Here is a 22,566-nt window from a genome sequence, read left to right as displayed (position 1 = left end):
AATAGTATTTATGGCAATTATTAAAATATTAATAGTTTCTACTTTTCATTTAATGTTATTATAGATTTGATGATAAAATAGTTATTAATAAATTAATTGAAGTAGATAAAATTCCATCTTTTAGATAAAAAAAGAAAAATAAAAGGAAAACATATTTTTATTTTTTTTACAATAATAATTTATATAAATAAACAAAGTTTAAATTCATGAATATATAAATAAGTTATTTCAACATGGTTTAAATCTTTCCAATTTAGAAGTATCATTAATAGCTATAATATAAGTAGAAATAGACCTTAAGTGTATTTCTAAGTCTTTAATTTTATTTGAGTTCATTAGATACTAGAAAGCGAAATTTTCATAGAACTCTAAGGATAATTCTCTTAAAAAAACTTTAAATAATTTTATTTATTAAGAATCATTTTTATATGTGGTCCATCCTTTAATAAAATCTTCTTTTTTCATAAGCTTTATTTCATCCTGTAACCATTTATAAAATATATTAATTTCTTAAAAGCTTTTCGCTTTTTCTTTTACATAAGGATTAAATTAAATAAACCTTTTTATAGCACCTCCAAAATTTTTGAATACATTTTTATGCCTACTTTATCTATATTTTTATTTATAAATTTTTGAATTGCTTTAATTATTGTTGTTTGTTGACTCTTCGGAATTTTCGGGTATTTAGCTTTTGCATTCTTAATTTATTTCAGTAATTATAGGAAGATTTAAATTTTATGATTAGACTAAAAAATTGTTTTAAATTTTATTTAAATTATCTTAATCTTTTAATAATTAATTATCGAATAAATTAGTTGCAAAATCATTAGCTTAGTTATTATTAAATTTTTCAAATGAATCGTATTCGCTTTTCTTGTTAGAGATATTATTATTATATATGTAAGAATTAATTTAGTCAGATGATTAAGGTTTTAAATTATTAAAACAGAAAAAAGAGTTTTTATTAGATTAGTTAGATAGCATAAGTTAGAGATTATTTTAATTAAATGTACATTCTCCATGATGGTTTATACTATAGTATCTTTGTAATTAAAAATCTAAACCATTCCTAGAGTTTGAAAATGTTTAATGAAGTCTGTTTGAGGAAATATTCTTGTCATTAAAATTTCCTTAAAAAAATAAATTATTATGATCAATTATTTATTGATTTTCACTTTAAATACTTGCCATATTTATTATATCATTTACAAAATCTTACATAATGTAAAATTTTCTTATTTTCAGATTAATTTTATATTTTTTAATTTTAATATGACAAATATTTTTAATTTAAATAATATTACTTTTTTTATTTATTTTTAAATTATAAAACTAATTATAGAAAAATAAGAGGAAAATTATTTTATATATAACTTTTAAATATAGAGACACTTTAAAAATAAAATTTAGAATAAAAATTATTTATTTTAAAATATATTTTTAGAATATTTTGATATTTATTATTAATTTTTATTTATATGTATTATGGTTTATAATATTTTATTAATTTTTATTTATAATAAAGTTTTTATTTAGTATTAAATATATATTATATATAATTTAAACATATTTTTTTAATTAAAAATTAAATAATTAATTAAATATCAAATTAAAAAAAATTGAAAATTTATTTTAAAATAATATGCTTCTTTTAAAAATATAAGCAATTTCATAAGATTTTTATTTTTAAATGATAAGTAAAATATAAAATAAAGAAACTACTTTAAATTAAATATACATATATTAATTATCAGTGACGTAATAATATTAATAAAATAAATTAAAAAATAATTTATATAATTCATACATAAATATTTATTTAATTTATATTATATTTTTTTAAATATAATTAAAAATTTATTTTAAAATAATATTAGATTTTATTAAATGAATAATTATAAAAGATTTTATTTCTATAAAAAGTTATAAAAAAAAATTATTTTAAATAAATTATTTAAAAATATTTTTTTTATCAGAAACCTTATAGTATAATATAAATTATAAATTAAATTAAAAAAAAAATATATATTATTCATACATACCTATATTATTAAAAATTAAATATTTAATCAAATATTATATAAATAAAAAATTGAAAATTTATTTTTAAACCAATATACTATAACAAAAAAAAAACAATTTTAAAAAATTTATTAATTTTATAAAATGTTAAGCAAACAAAAATTATAAAAAAAATTACTTTAAAATAAATTAATATAATAATATTTTTTTATTATCAGAAACCTTATAATATAATTTTTTTTATAAAAAAATTTAATTTAAATAATTATAATAATATATTTAAAATACATTATTATAATTAAATAATTAATCCATTATTAATATAAAAAATTGTAATTATTATCAAAATAAACAATTTTTAAAAATAAAATATTTTTTTAAAAATATTATTAAAAAAAATAACTATAAAATAAATTAATATAATGATATTATTTTATTATCAGAAACCTTATAGTATTTTAAAGATAAAAAACAAACAAAATTACTATAAAAATTATTATATAAATAATAAAAAAAAAAAATATATTATAATAAAGAAAAACTATTTTTAATAGTAAATAATTATAAGACTTATTTTTTAAAAATTTATTAAAATCAAATTCTTCCTTTTTGCTTCAGAATTTATTTATAAAAATTTATTTAATCAAATTTATTTTATTTAATAGAGTTTTTTACATTTTATATTTATTTACAAGGACTTTTTGAAAATTATGTTTAACATTTTTTTAAATTAGACATTTATATTATTTATATTATTTTTTATATTTTTTATTATTATTATTATTATTATTATTATTATTATTATTATTATTATTATTATATTTATTATTATAATTAATTTTTATATTTATTTTTATTATTTTTATTATTATTTAGTTTCAACTGCTTAATAATAATTTTTTTATCCATCAAAAGAAAAAGATGTATTAATTCTTCTTTTACTTTCACATTATTATAAAATTAAATTCATATCATTTAATGTTGAATTTCTAAATTCAGAATCGTTCGGGTTTATATCAGATAATTCTAACTATTATTTTCCTTAATTTTAGTTGATACATTTATTATTTTATATTTAATTTAAAAATAATTATATTTAATCCTATTCACTTTTTGATTTTATTGATTTTTTCTAATTTTTCATATACAATTTGGAATTTTCTTTATCAAATTTTGCCGTTTCATTACCTTCTTATTCTAAAAAATCAATTTATTATTAAGACTTTAAAGTTTAAGTATTATTGGAATTTATCTTTTATTTTCTATTAAAAGAATTATTTAATGTTTAATATTGAGAATTAGAAGAAAAAACATTTTTCGATTTATTTTTTTATTTGTAATTATCCATAAAATAATTTGCACTCATTTTTTCGATATTTATTTCACTTTTGTTTTTTATTGGTTATCTTTTCTTAGCTATTAAATCTAAAAGTTCTTCTGAACTAATTTTTGTATTTTTAAAAGATTATATTATATTAATTAATTATTTAACTGATAAACCTATTTAATTAGATTCTTTTATATATTGATCTTTATTTTATAATTTAAAATTCTTTTGTATATAAAAAAAATAAAATAAATAAAAAACATATAATTTTACATCTATATTTTTTTAAATATGTTATATTAAATCTTATTTTAATACTTGACCTTTTTCTTATATTAAATTGAAAATTAATTAAATTTAGATAAGCCAATCAATTCTATTCATAATCATATTAGATTTTTCATTAAAAATCATAAAATAAGGATCATTTTTTTTTTCTTATGATATATGTTTAGCATATATTTATTTTATTTTTTCAGTTTTTAAAACAGTAAGTTTTTTTAATGATTTTTCTTTGTCTTATCTTTATTAAACATAAACTGAACTTTTTTAATTATTAACAATATTAAAAATAATTTATTAATTTTTAGAATTAGCATAACTTATTAATAATGACATAAGTGTTTAATCAAAATCTTAATATTTTAATTATAAAGACGAAATTAATATAAAATATAAATATATAAATATATATATATATATATATATATATATATATATATATACTATTTCCTTCTAAATTTATTAATTTTATTTTATTATGACTATTTAATATATCAAAAAATATATTTATCTTCTTTTTTTTTTTTTATTTAAATTTTACATTTTTTTTAAAAAAAAATTACTTCTAAATTATTATAACTTAGATCTATTTGGTAAATACATTTACTATTCTTTTTTTTTGTTTAATATATATACATAATTTCTATTTTTTTTATGTTTATTTTTACTTATATTGAATATAAAAATGGTGCTATCTCTTCATCTTTTAATTTTTAATTGCTTAGATTAATTATGTTTACTTGATTTTTACCTGATAATTATTTATTATTAAATTATTGCTTCAATAATTATTTACTTTAAGACATTTCTTTTAGTTGATTTAATACAGACATATTTGGAATTAAGTCTGCATTTAAACAGTTTTATAAATAATTCATTTTTATTTCATTTACTTTACCTTTATATTAATAGACTTTAGAAATTATTTATATTTTTTTTACTGTTTCTATTGCTGTTATAAACTGAAAATTATTAATTATTCATTTTTTTACTAATTTATTTTTTAAAATATATATTCTTCGTTTTATTTAAAATATTTAAAAAAAATATAATTTTTAAATGTCAAGAAAAGACTAAACCAATTTTTAAAAATCAAATAAAAAATGTTAATCAAGAATATGATTTTTTCATATACATATTAAAGAATTTTTAATTTTAAATAGTTTAAAAAAATAATTATAATTTTTTTATTCATTAAAATACATTAGTTTTTTATATTAATTTATACTCATTATTTTTTTACAATAAAAAAAAAAATGAAAATAAATTTTATTAATATATATAAGTTTATAAAGTTTATAAAATATTTCATTATTTTTTATTTTAAATCTTTATTTAATATAAATTTCAGTAAATTTATTCTTTTTTAAATTTTATTCATTAATCTATAATTTAAATATGAACAAGTATAAACGAGTTTTAGAAAAAATTAAGTTAACTATTTCTCAACTAGACAATCCTATATCCTTACCTAATACAATTAACAGGTATCGCAAACTATCCAATAGTTACATCTTTTCCATAATCACTATCTTTAACCTTAAAAATAACTTAAGCAATTTCTGGACAAACGAACTAAAAAGTGAATTCATTATCCTCAAAAATTGGATGAAAACCATTATTATTTACATAATTAGTGATTTTAGTCTAATTGTTTTCTCTATCTAATTCACTTCCCCAAACCGAAACTTCCACATAAGGATCCATAATATCAGAGTCTTAATTTTCATAAATTAACTAGGAAGCACTAATTACTTTTATTTTAATAATTTTCCTTACTTAACTCATCATAAATGGATATTAAGGATTTTTTTCATATTTTAACATATATTATGGTTTTAAAACAAAACCGCATTTAATGTCTCCATTTTATTAAAATATAGATAAATATAATAACAAGAAAAAATCATTCGTTTAGAAATTCAAAGCAATTATTTAAGAGCCAGACAAAAATCCGTTTATAGGATTGTAATTTGAAGAATCTATTCTTAGTCCACCTGGATACACACGGGTGAAAGCTTATTTATTAATGTCTACAAGTTCTTTGGGTTTTGTGGTTAGTAATTTTTCGACTTTACTTTCGTCAATGGAACTTATTTACCAACATCTTTTTTAGGTATCTTCGATTCTCATATGACAACCAAACAATGAAGTTACTCTGAGAAGTTCTATACATTCTTTTATTTATTTTTATTTTTTTATGTTGTTTTTCTTGGAGTTCTTTTGTAGTCTATCGTCATATTCATCTAATTCTTTTGATGATTAGGTTTTTATTCTTTATTATTCTTATAGTAATTTATTTATTGTTTTGTCATCTTTTTAGGATAAGTATTACTATTGTTATTGTTATTATTTTATTTTTTCTTATTCTTCCTAAAAATCATTTTTTAATTTTTATTATTCTTGTTAATATTATTATTATTTTACTTTTTATAATTCTTGCTATTATTATATCTTTCTTTCTTTTAAATATTAATATATTTTTCCCTCTTGTTCATAAGATTAATTTATTGTTTCTTCTTTTTCTTTTTCTTTTACTTAATACTAATTTATTATGTCTGTTTATTCATAATTCTAATTTTTTATTTTTTATAGTTCAGAATAATCATGTATTATTCTTTTTTCTTCTTAAAATTATATTGCTATATTTTCTTCATTATTTTATTATGTTTATTAAATTGGTAAATTTTTTTATATGCATCTTTTTTATTAAGTTTAAAAAGGAATTAATTTAAATTATATATTTTCTTATAAATAATCTTCATCTTCGTTTTCATCTTCAGAATCATTGAAATCTAAAGGAATCACTTATAAATCATTAGTATCTTCTATCACTAACTATTAGTTTTTTTCCTAGACTAACAATTAATTATGTTCCTATGTGAACTATTAGCTTTCCTACTATCCAAAATTAATAATTTCTTAATTATTAGAATAATAATTATCCTAAATTATATTAGATTAATTTTTTTCTTGGGATTAATTACTTTCTAATTTTTAATATTATTAGTCTTTTTAAATATTTTATGTAATTATATCCTATTTAGAAGATATTTTCTTATTTTCCTAACTTATACAATTGTTTTCATTATCTGAATCACTAATCTCTTCTATATTTGAGTAAATTTTATCAACTTTCCCTTTATTTTTAACTATAACCATATTCCTTAATTAATTCGGAGATTTATAATCATTTAACTATTCCCAATTAAGTGGTACTATATACAATTTTTCTTTAAGTATATCCTACATATACTAAGCCATTTTTTTCTAATATTTTATTGTACAATGATTTTCTAAAGATAAAATAATAGGATATTAACTATATTTAAACCCATATTCATTCACGCAATTTAAAATATCTTTAAATAGCAATTTAGATGTTAATGTATATCCATGATATACTGTTGGTTCATCGTTTGCTCCATCCTATTTTTATATATATTTAATTTAGAGAAAATATAAATATATTTAAAGATACCCAACAATCTAATTCTACACATCTGCAACCTTTTTAAAAAGCATTAATATATGCTTAAATAGAGGATTATCCAATTAATTAATTTGACATTAAGTATGTATTATGGGATGAGTTAATGAAATAATCTGTCAATGGATGATCCATATCCTTTAATATTATAACTTATAAATAAAAAATAAATTTTACTTAATGTATTTCTTGTTCCATAGGGTTTAATATATTATTGTTTTCATTAAAAATAAGATTACTAAATTAATAAAATTCTATTTTTAGATTTTATTAATTATTATCTAAACATATGCTTTTGAATATTTCATGAACTTTATTTATAGGTACTTATTCCTTTTATTCTTTACTCAAAAATTATTAATATTATTCAGGCATCATAAACCCGGATAATGAGTATTTATTAAAAATTTCCTATAATTCTATTTTTTTAGAAATATCTCTAATTATAAAAACTAGCTCTTCTTATTCAATTTAGCCGTTTTTATTTATATCAAATTATTTGAAAATTTAACGCAAATATTTATCATTTATACTTATTTGTAGGCTTTTTAAAAGTTAAAAAATTTCTTGATAATCTAATTATCGATTTCCATCAGTATCAGCATTTAAAAATAAGTTCTTAGCCATATATTTTATTTAATCTTATTATTTTTCACTTTATAAATATTATTTTTTTAATTTTTTTATTTATTTTTTTACATTATTTCGATTTCTTAGGCTTTTTCAATAAAAAAATTAAGTCCTTATTAAAATGTGATTTTATCGTTTTCAGAAAAAAATTCTAAAAGAAGTTTATATTTAGAAGATTATATATAAAAAAGTTTTTTGGGATCTCTATTTTTTAATGTATAGTTAGATTGTATCTATTATATATCAGTTAATAGAATTCTTGATTGTGTGTATTTTTTGTTATCAGAAAGCCATTGTAAATATTTAATATCATCATTGTATATAAAGAATACTTTTTTTTACTTTTAGTTTATTTTTGATTGTATTTTAAACATTTTATTCCATATATTATATGGTTTACACTTTTTAGTATTGATAAATTATGGGGAATATTTACAATCGTATGTTTTTTCATTTTTTTTTAATTTTCAGACTTTTGCTTATATAGATTATTTATTTTTTAAAACAAAATAATTATATTAGTTTTATAAATAATTTTTTATAAAAAAGTTCTTAAAGAAGAAAAATTAAAATATTTAAAAATTAAAAAAAAAAATCTAAATATATATATATATATATATATATATATATATATATATATATATTTATATATATTTATATATATATATATATACATTTTATTAACAAATTTTTATTCTAATAAATTTATTTATAAAAAAAAAATAACTTCGTTTCTTCAATTTGAAAAAAATAATATTTTTATTATATTTAAAACAACATTATATTTTTTATATTTAATTTATCTTTCTTTAAAAGAAATTCAAAAAAAAAAAAAACAAAAAAAGAACAAAAAATGAGTGAAGCAACATTCAGCTTGACAGGAGTTGATGTGGAAAATTAAAAATAAAAAAATTTAACAAAATCGAATTAAATATAAAAAAATGATGTCGCTATAAAAGTAAAAAAAGAAAATTATATTTATATTATATGTACAAATAAATCAATAAAAAAAAAAGAAACCTGAAGAAAAAAAAGAAGATATTCAAAAAAGTTAAAATAAACTTCCTTTGTTAAATGATTAAAAAAACTAAAAAAACATGCAAATTTTTTAATAATAACAATAATAAATAATAAATTAATAAAAGGCTTCTCGTGCAAAAACATCAATCCATGGAAATAAAATAATGTAATTGAAGTAATTTTTAGATGTAGAAATACAAAAAGAAGATCGAGAAAAGATTTCTTAGAAATCTTCGAAAAAACAATTAGATCAAAGTTTATAAAAAAGATGGGAAAATGAGCAAGAATTTAAAAAAAGGAAAAAAAAATAAGTAGTAGATACATATAAGAGTAAAATTATAACTGATTTCGATAATTTGTATTTACAAGATTAATATGAAAATGTAATCGAATAATTGAAAAAATTGAGAAAAAAAGTAAAGCTTTAAGGCGAAATTTAAAGAAATGAATAGATGTTAATATAAGATTAAAAACATTTTAATAAAATTAAATATGAAATTTAATAAAAGGAAAAAGAATTGTAAGGTATATAAACTTAAATTTAAAATTGTACTATTGTTTTTACTACTGAGGAGGAGAGAAAAAAATTAAGTAATTTAGAAGCATAATATTAAGAATTTAGTTCAAGACTAGATGATGAGTAGGCTATTTAAATGTCTTTAAAACACATGTAGGAAACTAGAAAGTAATTACTTTTATACGAAAAAAAATAGAGCGAGTTATTATATGAAGAATATATGAAAAATAAAATGAAATTGCATTAATGTGAGTAGAAAAATATCATTTATAAATAAAAATAAGACAATATAAATAAACAAATGTCTATGTATTCAAGAAAAGGATTTAAGTTGCCTTTGAAGTTTTAGGAACTTTTGGAAGACGAATTAAGTGAATTTGAGGATAAAAGAGCTCTTTAGGAAATTTTCAAACACGAAAATAAAAGAAAAGAGGAGCAACTTTAATAAGAAATATAATAGAAAAAAGAAGAATTAAAAAAATTATAAATGGAAAAAGAAAATTAAAATAATAAAATTAAATAAGAAAAAATTAAGGTAGAGAAAATATTGAATTAGAAAAGGTAAAATATGGAAGGGCTTTTGAAAGTTTCATGTGTCTCAGAGATTGGGTAATTGGAAAAACATAAAAAATTCATGGAAGAAAGTAATTAGGATTTGGAGTAATTTAAGTAATATTATTAAAATTAAATAAAGACTTATACAGAAGAAATTATTAAATCTAAACAGGAATTAGAAATTTTAAAATATATTGATAAATTAAATAATAATAATTCAGCATTAAATGAACATTAAAATAATAATAGCGAATAAAATAATCAAAATGTCAATATTGAAAAATATGAGTAGATTTTAATTGAAGAATAGGATAAATTATAAGATAAAGAATTTTAAGTGAAAAAATTGGAAAAAATTATCGATTAAATCTGCATGGTTACAAGTAGGGTTTCTTATTAGTTATAACCCAAAAATATGAAGAGTAAAAACATTGAGGTTAAAAGGGAAGATTTGATTGATTAAATTACATTGTGTGGGCTTAAGTTAGAAAAAATAATAGCTTTTTTGGCTAAAAAAAAAGATTCTTTAAGGGTTGAGAGTATTAATACTGATGCTGAGAACTTTTAGCCTCCTGATTATGTAGGAATAAATCCTATTGATTATACTAGACCTAAAGAAATCGAAGATATGTAAAACTTTTAGGAAAGTGTCTTTTTTGATTATGTGGAAAATGATCCAAATGATGTAAAAGAAGAGGAATTTATTAAAACTAAAAGAGATAAAATTAAAATTGGTATAGTTGATAATAATGAGTGATTTTCTTTTTTTTGATTAATAAAAATTATTATGTTATTAAATAGTAATTTTTTATTTGGAATAAAAATAAATATTTTTTAATTTAATACTATAATTTTACATTTAAATAAATTTTAAATGATTATTTTGTTTTTTATTAAAATAAAATAAAAAAAAAATTAATATATTTATCAAAAAAATAAATATGACATAACTATCACATGATTTTGCAAAAAAAATTCTTAATTGTTAAATAGAAGTAGAAATGAATACTTAACCAGATATAAAGTTATTAAATGATTTAATAGAATTATATACTTAAGGAGTAGGGTATTATGAAGCTAAAGGTGACAAAAAATACAAATATTTTCATAAAAAATTAAATAATTTACTTATAAAACCGAATGTATAAAATGCTTTAGCAGCATAATTGAAAAACTATGAAAACAATGAAAAATAAATATAAAATAATATAAATGAAAAAGAAGATAAATAATATAAATTACAAAATAATGATGAAATTGACAATTAAATAATAAAAGAAAATTAATAATAATAATAATAATAATAATAATAATAATAATAATAATAATAATAATAAAAAGTAATAACATTATACAATAAAATATATAAGAAAATATAAAAATGAATTTAATTTATAGTTTAGAAAAGACATAAAATGATATGCAATATTTATTATAACTAAATTCAGTAGATTTATAAAAAACATAGGATTATATAAAAAAGCAATTCGATAATTAAATTGATATTTTATAAAAAAGGCTACTAGAAAGAAAAAAAAAAAACCAATTAAAAACACTTTCTTTGACTTTTTAATCTGAGCCATCTTTAGGTGATGCAGATACTATGGTTTTACGAAATAATTTTAATGATTTTGAACCTATTAAGGAATCAAATGAGGAATTTGAAGAAGTTAATATGCCTGGTAAGAAATGTTTTTAGAAAAGATAATTTAAATTTAGTATAAAAGACGATACTGCAGTTGATATTTTGAATAAAAGAAATCGATAGCCTAAATAAAATACATTTAATAGATAAAGGCTCAATACTTTATGCTTTGTTAATAAAAATATGTCAAGGAAAAATACTTTGATATCTGTTAAATAATTGTATATTAATTATAGATCAATGTCATTAAATTTTAAACATGAAAATAAATATTTTGACTGACTTTTAATCTGTTCTTTTTAATTATATAATAATATTTAATTTTTTATTTATAAAAAATATAAATATTATTTATTTTTCTTTTTTTAAAAAAATAATAAATAATTATTAATTTGCGATTTTTTTATTTATTTTCTTATGATTAATTTTATTCAGATTATTATATATTTTATAAATAAAAAAACTTGTTTTTAGTATTATAATTTTCTATATAATTTATAAATATTTATAAGAAATAAAAATATAAACCTATAACAAAAAATCATTCAATAAAAGCGATACTAGCATAAGTATGAATTCCACATTACTTCTTTCCTCTCGCCAATTTAAAATATCCATCCATACCCCAATCTTTTCCCCATTAATTTTTAATAATCCAATATTTCTATCCATCCTTTTCTACTCCATACCCAACAATCAAAATTGCATGATTAATATCCGAATCACATTCTTTAGGGTCAAATATACCACTTTTATAAAATTATAATAATCTAGCATTTACACCTGCTGCTATAGGTCCATTTTAGTAAAGTTATTTTTTGATAATTTCCTCATCTTCATCGATTTACTACCATTCTTTAATTTTAGCTTATACTTTATTCAAATCAAATTTGCATTTTTCTTTCTTATTTTTATAATCCCCATAATCTTCAGCCTTTTTTTATATATATATTATTATTTTTTTACATATAAAATATACAAATTCTAATCCTCCGGATTATTAAAGATATTTGTAAGCATCAGTCATTAATCCTCCATGACATCCATCATTTATATCATCACAATCTACTAGTTATTATTCAGAAAAAGGGACTAGCTTTTAATGCTTAATTGCATATTGAGATTCTATGACTCCTGTAGTAGAAAAAGTCCAACAACTGCCACATGTATTTTAGTATTTAGGCTCTGTTACTACGTTTCTGTCTCTCCAGTCGAATTATTCAGGTACATTTTCTTCAACAGTAATATCTTATTAAATTGGTGTTGTAAGTTTTTTTGTTTCTTTTTTTACTTATAAAAGTTTTTTTTGATTTAATTTTAAGTGCTTTTAGGCAAATTATTGAGGAGATAAGTCTGAGAATTTTGTATGACCAAAAACAGCAGAATTTTTAACTTAGAAAGATTAATGTTGGTGTATATGCTTTTGGTTTTAGTAGAAATTTTAGAGTGATTCAAAATGTTCATTTGTTGAAATATATTATTTTTAATATTTTTGCTTGAAATTGAAGAAATCTAAAGACGAATTTGTTAAAAAACAATAATATAAATTTAAAAATACAATTATAATCAATATTTTTTTCATTTTTAGTATTTTTTTTTTTTTTTTATAATAAAGATATTTTATTTATTAAAATAAATTTGTTATATTTGTTATTTATAAAAAATAAAAATTAAGGTAAAATTTATTTTAACCCGAAAAAAAAAAATATATGTATTTTTATAAAATATTTTTTTTTTCAAATTTATAATTTATTAGTAACCCATACACCATTAATAGGTTACCTATTTAAACAGAAAAACGTCCCTGGTCCATTAACAAAATCTTTTTGGAAAGTTCCTGTAAATTTTTCACCATTAGACAAATATAAAGTACCAAATCCTTCCTTATTATCATCCTTGAATTACCCATCATATTTAGTCCAAAACTCATCTACATTATCGAAATTAGTATAATCAAAAGGCCCTTATAAAACTGCTGGATTTTCATTATAAAGTATTCCAAAGCCTTCAAATTTATCATCTACCCAATCTCCGTCATATGCAGGTTTTCCACTAGCATAGCTAAGAACTCCTTTTCCATGCATTTTGTTTTCTTTCCATTCCCCATCGTATAGGCCACCATCTTAATAAAAAAATTTTCCTCTGCCATGTCTTAAGCCGTTTAATTTTTCACCTTCATATCGTGAATTATTTTGATAATTTTCGATTACATATTCTTTTTATTATTGGTATTATTGATAAGAATTATTTTAGATTTCTTTCGTTAATTCGAAGCTTTGAAGAGGAAGTTTTTGCATGAATTATTAATTATAGTCAGCTTTTTGGTAATAATCTTATTATTATTAATTTTAGTTTTGGGGTTAGAGTTATATTTTATAATCTTGATGCTAATAATCTAAGGATTATGGTTTGTATTAAACATCATCTTATATTTATTAATTTCTGAATTTTTTAATATCTCTTCTATTTCTTCAGAAGCTGTATTTTTATATATTTATTTTTTAAATATTATATTATATAAATATTATTTTTTGTACGTTTGTATGCTCCTTATTATTCTTAAACAGGTTTTACATTATTATCTTTAATAATATTAGTAGTATTAATATTTGGATTAAGTGCTCTTTTAACTAATTCATCAACTTCTTCTTTTTTTATAGTATAATTGTTTTACCCTAATACATTAGTTTAAATATTCGATGTTTATTAAGAAAGGCCAGGAATATACTAAAAGTTATCATTTATTCCATAAGAATTAGGAATTCCTGTTAAAGGTTTATTCTAAATGTCAGTATTATTTATATATTAGAAATTATTATAAGGATTAGACTAAGAAGTATAATTCTAATTAATAATATTTGGGTTAAAATTTGATACTTAGGGGTTTGGTTAACTAAATTATTATTAATAATTGCTTTCTATTTATTATTATTATACACTGTTTTAGTAACTATTTTGGTAGTTAATTTATATTTATTTTAAATGATCTTGATTATCTTCTTCCATATTACTTTCTTAAGGATCACCTCCTAAAGCATTTCCTATATTATCATCTGGTTTTGCTATCTTAGATGTTGCGTCCTAAGGAATAAATTTAATAGTGCTTCCTACATCTTCATTATCTTTCATCATAGAAGGAGCTATTTTTGGTTTTGAAAGTGTGGGTTGCTATTATTAAGTACGACTTTGTTATTAATAATATTATTGTGATTGTAATTATACTTAAGGTTGTATTTGAGATTTGTTTCTTTTTGTATCTTCAGATTGTAAAGGAATGGGATTTTATAAGAATTCTTGTTTTGTTACATATTATTATTATTAGTTTGATAGTTTTTACTAATATTATTATTATTATTATTATTATTATTATTATTATTATTATTATTATTGTTATTGTTATTGTGTTATTTATTGTTATTGTTTTTATTTTAAGGGTTCCTAATATTAGTTAAATTGTTATATTTATTAATATTATGTCTATTATTATTATGTATATGTCTAAGCTATTACTTATTATTATTATAAATGATTTTATTATTAAATTTAAGGAATCTATTATTAAATTTAAGATATTTACTAATGGGTTTATTATTATATTTTAGGAGCATATTATTATTAAGGGAGAGGTATTTAAGTTTAATTATTTTAAGTATTAGGCATATTTAAAATACTATCAAGAAATACAATATCTTGCCTTTCATCAGGATTAAAATTAAGCATGATTTATAAAAAACTATATAAATTATTTCCATATTAAGCTTTTACCTTATTTAAATGTTAATTGAGGTTGTTTTATTTAATAGAAAATTCTTTATAATCATAACAATCTTCTAAAGGTTGTAGATTGGCAGCATATAATACACACATTCCAAGACTGAATAAATCACTTTTTTATTAATTATGGTTAGGAGACCATTCTTATTATTTCAAGCTTCTTATTAGTTCGGGAGATAAATATCTATGTTATTATAATTTTGAATTGTTAGATAGAATATCTTAGTACATACTTATCTATTAGAATAATTAAGGGTCTATGACTTTTACGAGACCTTCGTTTGTAATGTATATGGTGGATGGCTTAATATTTTAATGAGAAATTTTATTTTAATATAAATAAGATAAACCATTTATTGTTTGGCTTAAAATATTCCATAATTCTTCTTCACTGAACTTTTGGTTTAATTCATTCCTTTTGTCGATTTCTAGTTAAAGGGAGTTTTCTATAAATTCAAAAACTAAGTATATTTTGTAAAATGTGGAACAAAATTAACTTTCAGTTTTTTATATGCATTCTATTTTTTTATTTTTTTTATTATTTTTTAATTTATTTCTTACTTATTAATTAGATAACATTTGTATGTATTAAGTTTTATTTTAAAGAATATATAGAGAAATTTTTTTAAAACTCTTCTTCTCCGGTAGTATTTATTTCTCTTAAAATGGTTTACTTTCCGCTTGTTTTTTCTTTTAGGATTGTACATTCGCCATATTGAGGGTCGTTTACTTTTTTTACTATAGTATTTTTTACAAGTAAGTCTTCATAGCTTTCTGTATTTTATTGAGATTGTTCTGCTCCCATTATTTTATTTAAAAAAAAATATTTTCTTTTCTTATTAATGTATTTTTATATTTTTTTTTAAATATAATATAATTAAAATTAAAAGGAAAAACAAAGATATATAAATGTTATATATATATATATATATATATATATATATATATATTACTAAATTATATATATATATATAAATATTTGTTTATTTTTCAATATAAATAAAAAAAAAAACAACTATTAAAAAATTTAAAAGAACTCTTTAATATTTATCAAATTTATATTAATCAAAATTGTATTCAAATATTTAAATTTTGAAAAAAAATTATTTAAAATAAATATTATTAAAAAAAAAAAAATTAAAAAATAACTAAAAAAAGTTATCATAAATAATTTTTATAAAAATATTAATTTTTTATTTTACTTATTAGTCATTGAAATATTTATTTTTTATATGCATTAAATATTAAATATTTATAATATTACTTTTTTTATTTTTATAATAAAATAAAACTATTTTAATATTTTTTATTATTATGATTATTTATTATAATTAAAGTATTTTAAAATTATAACTTATTATGTTATGTTTTCAAATATATATTTAGTTAATATATTTTTCTTTATGTAATTATTATTATTGTTAATTATATTTATATAAATTTAATCAATATTAATTTAAAAAATATATATATTATTTTAGTAATTTTATTTATATCCAAAGTATAAGATATGTAAAAGTATAATAATTATATAATATATTTTAAAAATATATATTATATTATAAGATAATCATTTATGCATTAATTATATTGTTGAGAAACAATTTGAATACAAAAACAATTTTTACTAAATATATATTTTATCATGCAATTAATGTTAACAAATATTTTTATTTATAAATTATTTTCTAATTTTATATAAAGCATTATTATATTTTATAAAAAAAAAAGATTTTATTAAATTAAAAATACAAATATTTATATATAAGTTTTTATTTCAAAATCATAATATTTTTTTTTCTATTTTTAATATTTATTGTATAATAAATAAAAAAATAATTAAAATTTTATGGATTAATCTCAATTTTATTAATTGAAAAAATATAAAATTGTAATTTAAATTTAAATTTACAAGATAATTTTAAAATAAGAATTTAACAATAAAAAGCTTTTAAATATTCTTATATAAAAATAAATAATATTATATAGATAATCAAAATTAATTATTTTTATATTTGTTTATAATTACGAACAATGTTTATTAATAAATATTATATTAATATAATTTTTTAAAAAAACAATTATAGTAAAAAATAAAAAAAAACTCCTATATTATTATATATATGTAAAAAAAATATATAGCAATATAAAATAATAAAAATAAAATATTAATTAATATAATTATAGAATTTATATTTAGTTCAAAAAAAACTTATATAAAAATTATATTATTTATAAATAAAAATTTTGAAAATTTATTATAATTTCAAAATTTACGAATAAAAATATTATGATTATTTATAACTAAATATTATTTAATAAATTTTATTTACTGATAAGTATATTGTATAATTTTTAAATATAAATACAAAATATATTATAAATTACAATCGGCATAAAGAAAATAAATTAATAATTTATTAAAAAATAAAAATAAAAATAAAATTCAAATATTATATATATATAATTTAAATAATAATTATAATCATAATAATAAATATATTTGATATTTTTATATAATAATTAAACATTTTTTTTTTAGTATTTATTATTTTTATTTAGTATTTTGTAATTAGAATTCTTCATTTAATATTTATTAATTATTATTTATAATTTGGTATTAATATTTTCATAAACAATAAACAATACTAATAAATATTTATTTTTATTAATATTGTTTATATTTTAATTTTTTTATTATTTTTTTTTTATTATTTATATATATATCTACATATTAAAATTTCATTTATAATTATATTAAAAATTTATTTTTGCATAAAATATAAAAAAAATGAAAAAAGAAGTAAAAAGAAAATTAAAAAAAAAATTTCTTGAAGATGGAGTTGAATTACCTCCAATTTCTCAAATTTAAGAAGAAGAAGAAGAAGAAGAAGAATAAGAAGACTAAGAAGAAGAAAAAGATTAAATAAATGAATCTCCTTCTCAAAAAAAACTGCATAAAAACTCTATTTCCCTAAATTAAAAATTAACTCAAATTTCAGTATAACAACTTTAGTTAATAGAAATCGAATAAATTCGAGAAAGATCAAAGGCTATAATTTAAATTCAAATTACAACTTCAGATGAGGAAGAAGAAGAAGATGAAGAATAGGAAGAAATAAAAAAAAAATTGGAAGAGGAAAAAATTGCAATAAATACTAAATTAAAACATTTGAATTTTAAAAGATAATAAATAAAATCAGAATCTAGTGAATAGGAAAATGAATTCAAATTTTTTAACTATAATGATCAAGAAACAGAAGTTTAAGACCTTTCAGATGGTTCAGAATAATAAAAAAAAGAAAATTTATCCTAAGAAGTTTTGTCTAATGAAAGTATTGATAAAGATATTGAAACTTAAGACATATTTTTGGATAGTATTTAAGTAAAAGAAGATGAATAAAAAAACAATTAATAAAGTTTATAATAAATTTTCTAAAATGAAAATAATAATAATAATGAAAGTAATATTAATTTTACAGAAACAGCTCCTTTAGCAAAGAGAATTTCGTAATCTTAATAGAATAAAGTACCAGAAACATCAAATTAAAATATAGGTTTAAATGAAGATGATAATAATAATAATAATAATAATAATAATAATAATATTGTAAAAGAAAAAAATATTAAAAAAAAAAAAAAATTTAATTGGAGTAATTATATTAGATTACTTTGGTATCTAAAAAAATAATATAAATTAGTCTTAATAGGTTATTTTTATGTAATACTTTAATCAATTACTTAAATTTATATTCCTTCCTTTTCCGGTAAGTTATTAGATGCTACTACTCACGAATTTAGTATGAAAAATTTAAATGATATTGCTTTATATGCCATTCTTTTATATTTATTAAATTCGACAAGTGCTTTTTTTAGAACCTGTATATTTAATGTTATTGGAGAAAAAATTGTTAATGAATTAAAAAATGAATGTTTTGAGAAATTTATCCTTAATGATATTTCTTTTCATGATAAATAATTATCAGGTGAACTAGTTAGTAGATTATAAATTGATATAAGTAATAACTTTTTTTTAATATTAAAATATTCTTTTTATATTTATAGTGTCATCTAAATCTGCTGTAAGTAGTAATATGTCAAACGGTATTAGAAATATATTTATTTGTATAGGAAATTCAATTATGCTTTTTAAGATTTCAAAAAGCCTTTTTTGTATTATAATTTTATTAATTCCTATATTTTTAATAATTTCTGGTGTATATGGCCGTTATTTACGAAAAATCACCAAACACTATTAAGATTAATCTGCAAAAGTAAATGCAAATATATCTGAATGTTTATAAAATATAAAGACAGTAAAAGCTTTTTCCTCAGAGTTAAAAATGATTGATAAATTTAAAAATATTCTTCAAGACTAATATAATTTAGGATTTAAGAAAAGTAAATCTAATGGACTTTATTCGGGAGCGATTTCTTTCGTTACAAATATTGCAACTTTGAGTGTTTTATGGTTAGGAGGGTATTTGGTGTTAACTAAAAATAAGTTAACATCGGGAGAGTTGGCATCTGTTATTTTATATACAAATTCTTTGGCTGATTCTTCTGCTTCTATTAGTTCTTCTTTCACCAAAATTGTTACTGCTTCAGCTTCTATGTCCAGGCTTTTTAAAATGATCGATAAATAGCCCAAAGTAAAAATCTAAGGTGGGCTTTAAGTTGATTTTCAGGGGAAAATATAGTTCAAAAATGTAGACTTTTACTATAAATTTCGCAAAAACTAACCTGTTTTAAACGAATTGTGCTTAGAAATTTTGCCTGGCGAAAGAGTAGCATTTGTTGGTCAAAGTGGATGCGGAAAATCAACTATTATTAAGCTTTTGGAGAGATTTTATGATGTAAAAAAAGGTGAAATTCTTATTGATAATATAAATATTAAAGATATAGATATTGTATATTTGAGGTAAAAAATAGGTATTTAAAAATAAATAAATAAAATAAAATTATACATATAAATATAAATATATAGGATATGTAAGTTAAGAACCATTACTTTTTCAAGGTAGTATAGAAGAAAATATAACATATGGATTAAGAGGAGCTTATACTTAATAATAATTAGATTAAGCCTGTAAATTAGGACATTGTTATGATTTTATACATAACGAGAAACTTTTTCCTTAAGGATTTAAAACTATAGTAGGAGAAAGTGGCTCTAAATTATCTGGTGGTTAAAAATAAAGAATTGCAATTAGTAGGGCACTTATTTTATAACCAAGAATTTTAATTTTTGATGAGGCGACAAGTGCATTGGATGCTGAAAGTGAATTTTAAGTAAATTTTTTTTATATATTTTCAAAAACTTTTTTTTTAGGTTTAATAAGCAATAGAATAATTAATGAAATAAAAAAATGATATGACAATTATTATGATAGCTCATAGGCTTAGTACGATTGTAAATTGTAATAAAATTGTTGTTTTGAATAAAGGGAAAGTAGCCGAAATAGGAACTCATAAAGCTTTATTGTAAAAAAAAGGATAATATAAATAGTTATTTGAAAGGCAGTTATCGGGATTAACTATAAATTGAAAAATTTACTTTATAAATAATTTATTTAAAAAAATATATGTATTTTATTATATAATTAAAAATAAATTGTACTTTTATAAAAAAAAAAATAAAGATAAAATTATTTTATAAAAATATAAAAAAAAATATAGAAAATATCAAAATATTTATATCAAATATATTTTATTTAAAATAAAATTATATATTAAATGGATTATAAATTAGGGAAAGTGTCATAACATATTAATTTTAGTTGCCTTTTTAATGGTCTATACTAGATTTTATAATTGAGTTAACATTATATAATTCAAATTTTTTAATTAAGTGTGATATTGTAAATATTTTTATGTTTTGTAATTAAAAATATAAATAAATTAATAAATAAAATAAATTAAATATATAAATTTTTTAAAAAATTAATAAACATAAAAATATAAATTTGTAAATTAAATAAATAAAATAATATTTCATTCTTAATCCTGACTTCTCGGAGATAAATCCCATTTAAAAAAATCTTATAATTTTTTTTCAGATATAGGACTATAATCTTTTTTCAAAGACATAATTTATGATGTATTAGAGCTCATTTTATTAAGATTTTTTATAATTTATTATTTTTCTTCTATTGATTTTGAACTTAATTTCTAACTATTATTATTTTCCAATTATTATTTATCATCTTTTAATTATATACTCTCATTCAGATTGATCATTATTATTTCATCAAAATTAATAAAAGGATTAACCTTTTTATTTTCTTCTATAGATTATTCACTAATTACCTCATTTGTTTTTTTCATCTAATCATATTCTTCAATTGCAACTAACTTTTCATTACTCAATACATTTATTTAATTTTCATATTATTACAATTAAACTTAAAGTTTTTAAATTAATTATTCCATTTTTGTATTTTTTTCCTTTAATTCTGAAATTTATTAAATGGAAATTTATTGATTTGAAAATTCTTCATTCAAATGGTTAAAATTTGATTAAGAATTAAATTATATATTTTCTTAAGATTTTGCATTATGCATATTTTAAATAATTATATTATATTCATTTGCTATTTAATCTGATTTATTATTTTAAAAATTCTTTGTTTTCGCTGATTTAAAGTTATTAATTTTATTTGATTTATTTATAATTTTAGTCAAGCAAACCTAATGTGCTTTTCAAAATTTTACTTTCTTCGTCTTTTTTAAAAATTTCACTTTGTAACATTTGTGTATGCTTTTGATTTTTTTCATATTCTTCTTTGTATTTAATTTCAATCTTTTAAATTTCAGTTTTTAAATTTTCCCTTATGTTTTATATTTCACCTTCTTTTTAATTATTTAATTGCTTTATTGATTAAATAAGTTTAATTTTGCAATTTTCGATTATTTTTTGTTTGCTTGTTTCTTGAATTTTCTCTAAAAAATTAATTTTAGTTTATATTTATTGAGTTAATGTTTTTTTTAATAAATTTTTTATTTAAGAAATTTTTCTTTTATTAATTAAAGGTTTTTTGTGTATTTTTGGAGTTGATTTTTTTATATTTCTTCATATTGCTTTAGTTTTATAGAAAACTTTTATTTTATTTAATTTAATTCGTTTACTTTTTCGAGTTAAAATTTTCTTTTTAGTTTTAACTTGTATTCTTTTTTTAATTAACTTTTATTATTCGAGAATTAGTTTTATTTATTTAGTTTGTTTTGTTGCAATTCAGATATTTATTTTTAATATTCTTATTATATTTGCAATATTTATTCTTCATGTTTTTATTGTAAATTAT

General features: G+C 17.6%; 4 protein-coding genes across 4 annotated transcripts, besides 27 other annotated features; 2 read left to right on the top strand and 2 right to left on the bottom strand. All coding sequences in view use genetic code 6, as the record gives it.

Moving 5' to 3' along the window:
- Positions 1-1,458: 1,458 nt before the first annotated feature.
- Positions 1,459-1,541: a microsatellite.
- Positions 1,542-2,758: 1,217 nt separating this feature from the next.
- Positions 2,759-2,897: a microsatellite.
- Positions 2,764-2,895: a microsatellite.
- A 1,124-nt stretch (positions 2,898-4,021) lies between the features above and the next one.
- Positions 4,022-4,074: a microsatellite.
- Positions 4,075-5,008: 934 nt separating this feature from the next.
- On the bottom strand, positions 5,009-8,125 carry IMG5_145130 (phospholipase eta 2, putative; the record flags this gene model as incomplete). The annotated part of the gene is made up of 4 exons (XM_004031152.1): positions 5,009-6,093; positions 6,703-7,060; positions 7,113-7,776; positions 7,821-8,125. The coding sequence occupies 4 exons, from the start codon at positions 8,123-8,125 to the stop codon at positions 5,009-5,011; spliced, it is 2,412 nt and encodes an 803-aa protein (XP_004031200.1).
- Positions 8,126-8,351: 226 nt separating this feature from the next.
- Positions 8,352-8,424: a microsatellite.
- Positions 8,425-9,749: 1,325 nt separating this feature from the next.
- Positions 9,750-9,804: a microsatellite.
- Positions 9,805-10,258: 454 nt separating this feature from the next.
- Positions 10,259-10,600, top strand: IMG5_145120 (hypothetical protein; the record flags this gene model as incomplete). Its single annotated transcript, XM_004031151.1, has 1 exon — positions 10,259-10,600. The coding sequence occupies one exon, from the start codon at positions 10,259-10,261 to the stop codon at positions 10,598-10,600; it is 342 nt and encodes a 113-aa protein (XP_004031199.1).
- A 427-nt stretch (positions 10,601-11,027) lies between these two features.
- Positions 11,028-11,092: a microsatellite.
- Positions 11,070-11,107: a microsatellite.
- A 19-nt stretch (positions 11,108-11,126) lies between these two features.
- Positions 11,127-11,190: a microsatellite.
- Positions 11,127-11,221: a microsatellite.
- Positions 11,222-11,793: 572 nt separating this feature from the next.
- Positions 11,794-11,868: a microsatellite.
- Positions 11,812-11,882: a microsatellite.
- A 147-nt stretch (positions 11,883-12,029) lies between these two features.
- Positions 12,030-16,067, bottom strand: IMG5_145110 (hypothetical protein; the record flags this gene model as incomplete). The annotated part of the gene is made up of 5 exons (XM_004031150.1): positions 12,030-12,422; positions 12,468-12,908; positions 13,249-13,703; positions 14,026-15,780; positions 15,824-16,067. 5 exons carry the CDS (start codon positions 16,065-16,067, stop codon positions 12,030-12,032), a joined length of 3,288 nt encoding a protein of 1,095 aa, XP_004031198.1.
- Positions 13,972-14,021: a microsatellite.
- Positions 14,829-14,889: a microsatellite.
- Positions 14,831-14,907: a microsatellite.
- Positions 14,834-14,980: a microsatellite.
- Positions 15,782-15,828: a microsatellite.
- A 108-nt stretch (positions 16,068-16,175) lies between the features above and the next one.
- Positions 16,176-16,241: a microsatellite.
- Positions 16,242-17,951: 1,710 nt separating this feature from the next.
- Positions 17,952-17,979: a microsatellite.
- Positions 17,980-18,053: 74 nt separating this feature from the next.
- IMG5_145100 (hypothetical protein) lies at positions 18,054-20,810 on the top strand (the record flags this gene model as incomplete). Its single annotated transcript, XM_004031149.1, has 4 exons — positions 18,054-19,281; positions 19,328-20,194; positions 20,250-20,554; positions 20,595-20,810. 4 exons carry the CDS (start codon positions 18,054-18,056, stop codon positions 20,808-20,810), a joined length of 2,616 nt encoding a protein of 871 aa, XP_004031197.1.
- Positions 18,133-18,184: a microsatellite.
- Positions 18,702-18,737: a microsatellite.
- Positions 18,835-18,870: a microsatellite.
- A 134-nt stretch (positions 20,811-20,944) lies between the features above and the next one.
- Positions 20,945-20,973: a microsatellite.
- A 171-nt stretch (positions 20,974-21,144) lies between these two features.
- Positions 21,145-21,228: a microsatellite.
- Positions 21,156-21,237: a microsatellite.
- An 818-nt stretch (positions 21,238-22,055) lies between these two features.
- Positions 22,056-22,089: a microsatellite.
- A 154-nt stretch (positions 22,090-22,243) lies between these two features.
- Positions 22,244-22,284: a microsatellite.
- Between the last annotated feature and the right edge of the window lie 282 nt (positions 22,285-22,566).

The sequence above is a fragment of the Ichthyophthirius multifiliis genome (assembly GCF_000220395.1).
Source record: "Ichthyophthirius multifiliis unplaced genomic scaffold scaff_1120509251126, whole genome shotgun sequence".
In the NCBI taxonomy this organism is placed as follows: Eukaryota; Ciliophora; class Oligohymenophorea; order Hymenostomatida; genus Ichthyophthirius; species Ichthyophthirius multifiliis.
The sequence above is the reverse complement of the archived record's forward strand: the minus strand, read 5'-3'. Positions and strand labels throughout refer to the sequence as shown.